This window comes from Penaeus monodon, chromosome 28 (assembly GCF_015228065.2).
Source record: "Penaeus monodon isolate SGIC_2016 chromosome 28, NSTDA_Pmon_1, whole genome shotgun sequence".
In the NCBI taxonomy this organism is placed as follows: Eukaryota; Metazoa; Arthropoda; class Malacostraca; order Decapoda; family Penaeidae; genus Penaeus; species Penaeus monodon.
The window spans coordinates 35671909-35672936 of record NC_051413.1 but is presented as its reverse complement, the minus strand read 5'-3'; the positions used below and the strand labels follow the sequence as shown (position 1 = coordinate 35672936).

General features: G+C 45.8%; 1 protein-coding gene across 1 annotated transcript in view; it reads right to left on the bottom strand.

The window, feature by feature from the left end:
* Positions 1-1028, bottom strand: part of LOC119591194 — a 2976-nt gene that overhangs the window by 1155 nt on the left and 793 nt on the right. Inside the window, exons 3-5 of the mRNA XM_037939905.1 lie at positions 858-1003; positions 586-729; positions 40-285 (exon numbers count right to left, since the gene is read on the bottom strand). Coding sequence (XP_037795833.1) covers positions 40-285; positions 586-729; positions 858-1003 — 536 coding nt within the window. The remainder of the gene's footprint in view (positions 1-39; positions 286-585; positions 730-857; positions 1004-1028) is intronic.

The window sequence follows — 1028 nt, the reverse complement described above, 5'->3', positions numbered from 1 at the left end:
GTGTGTGCATACTGTATACAGCCAATTATCTATAGTTACCACTGTAAATCCCACGACAGTCTTCGTCTGTTGAGCGCACTTCGCACCGTCGAGGATCTGCGGGATGGTTTCGACAATCGCCTGTGTGCAAGTGCGTTTAGAGGGTCTCCTGCTCCTGATGTAATCCGGAGCAAGATACGTGTAGAGATAGAGTTTCGAGGGGCAGTTGGTTTGTTTATTTTGCCATTTTTGAAGCATAGGCCCCAGAGCCGTGTTGATCAGTTGCCACTCAGCGTGTCTAAATGTCTGCAGGAAGGGAAAAGCAAGCGTCTACTATATATCCCCCAGACTACTGGCGGGATATATAGTAGGCAGTACTACTACGTAAACCGGTTATGTCCTTTATGCAGTGTCAGTATTCTCTAATGCACAGAATCTGATGTGCAAGTTCTTTCTTGTATCCATATTTCCAGATGATTTTAAGAGCTAAAGTCTAAATCAATCCATAACCGAGGAATGGAAGACACCACGATTGCTCTAGTTCTATTATGGCCATTTTGTATGTAGGTCTATGCTTATCTGTCGAATCTGTCTGTAAATGATCACCTCCTCGTCTCCATTGAGTTGCTTATCGAAGACCTTGGCGAAGTTGCAGTTTCCATCAACTCCTCTCGCATCGTCGTATTCTATTCCATGGCAATTTTTGAGGCTCCCTCCCGGCAGATGCATCACAGCGAACTGACCAGGGTCCTAAGAAGAAGCAAGGGAAAGAAGTGTCCTGAGGGTGGCAGCAGACATCAGGAGTGAGCATCGAGTTATTTCTCACCTCATTCTGCAGACATTAGGTTATTCACGAAATATACATGTCAGTTTCTTACAGTCATGACTTTTTTCATATTTTTGAGAGTCTTGATGTCCATCTCTTGAGACGTCATGGCAGCGAGGGCGGCATCGTAGCAGAAGAGGAGCGCCAACAGGGAACCCAGGAACCAGGAAATACGGGAAGCCATCGTCACTCGCTTCTCTGGAGGTATAATATAAGTTCAGGG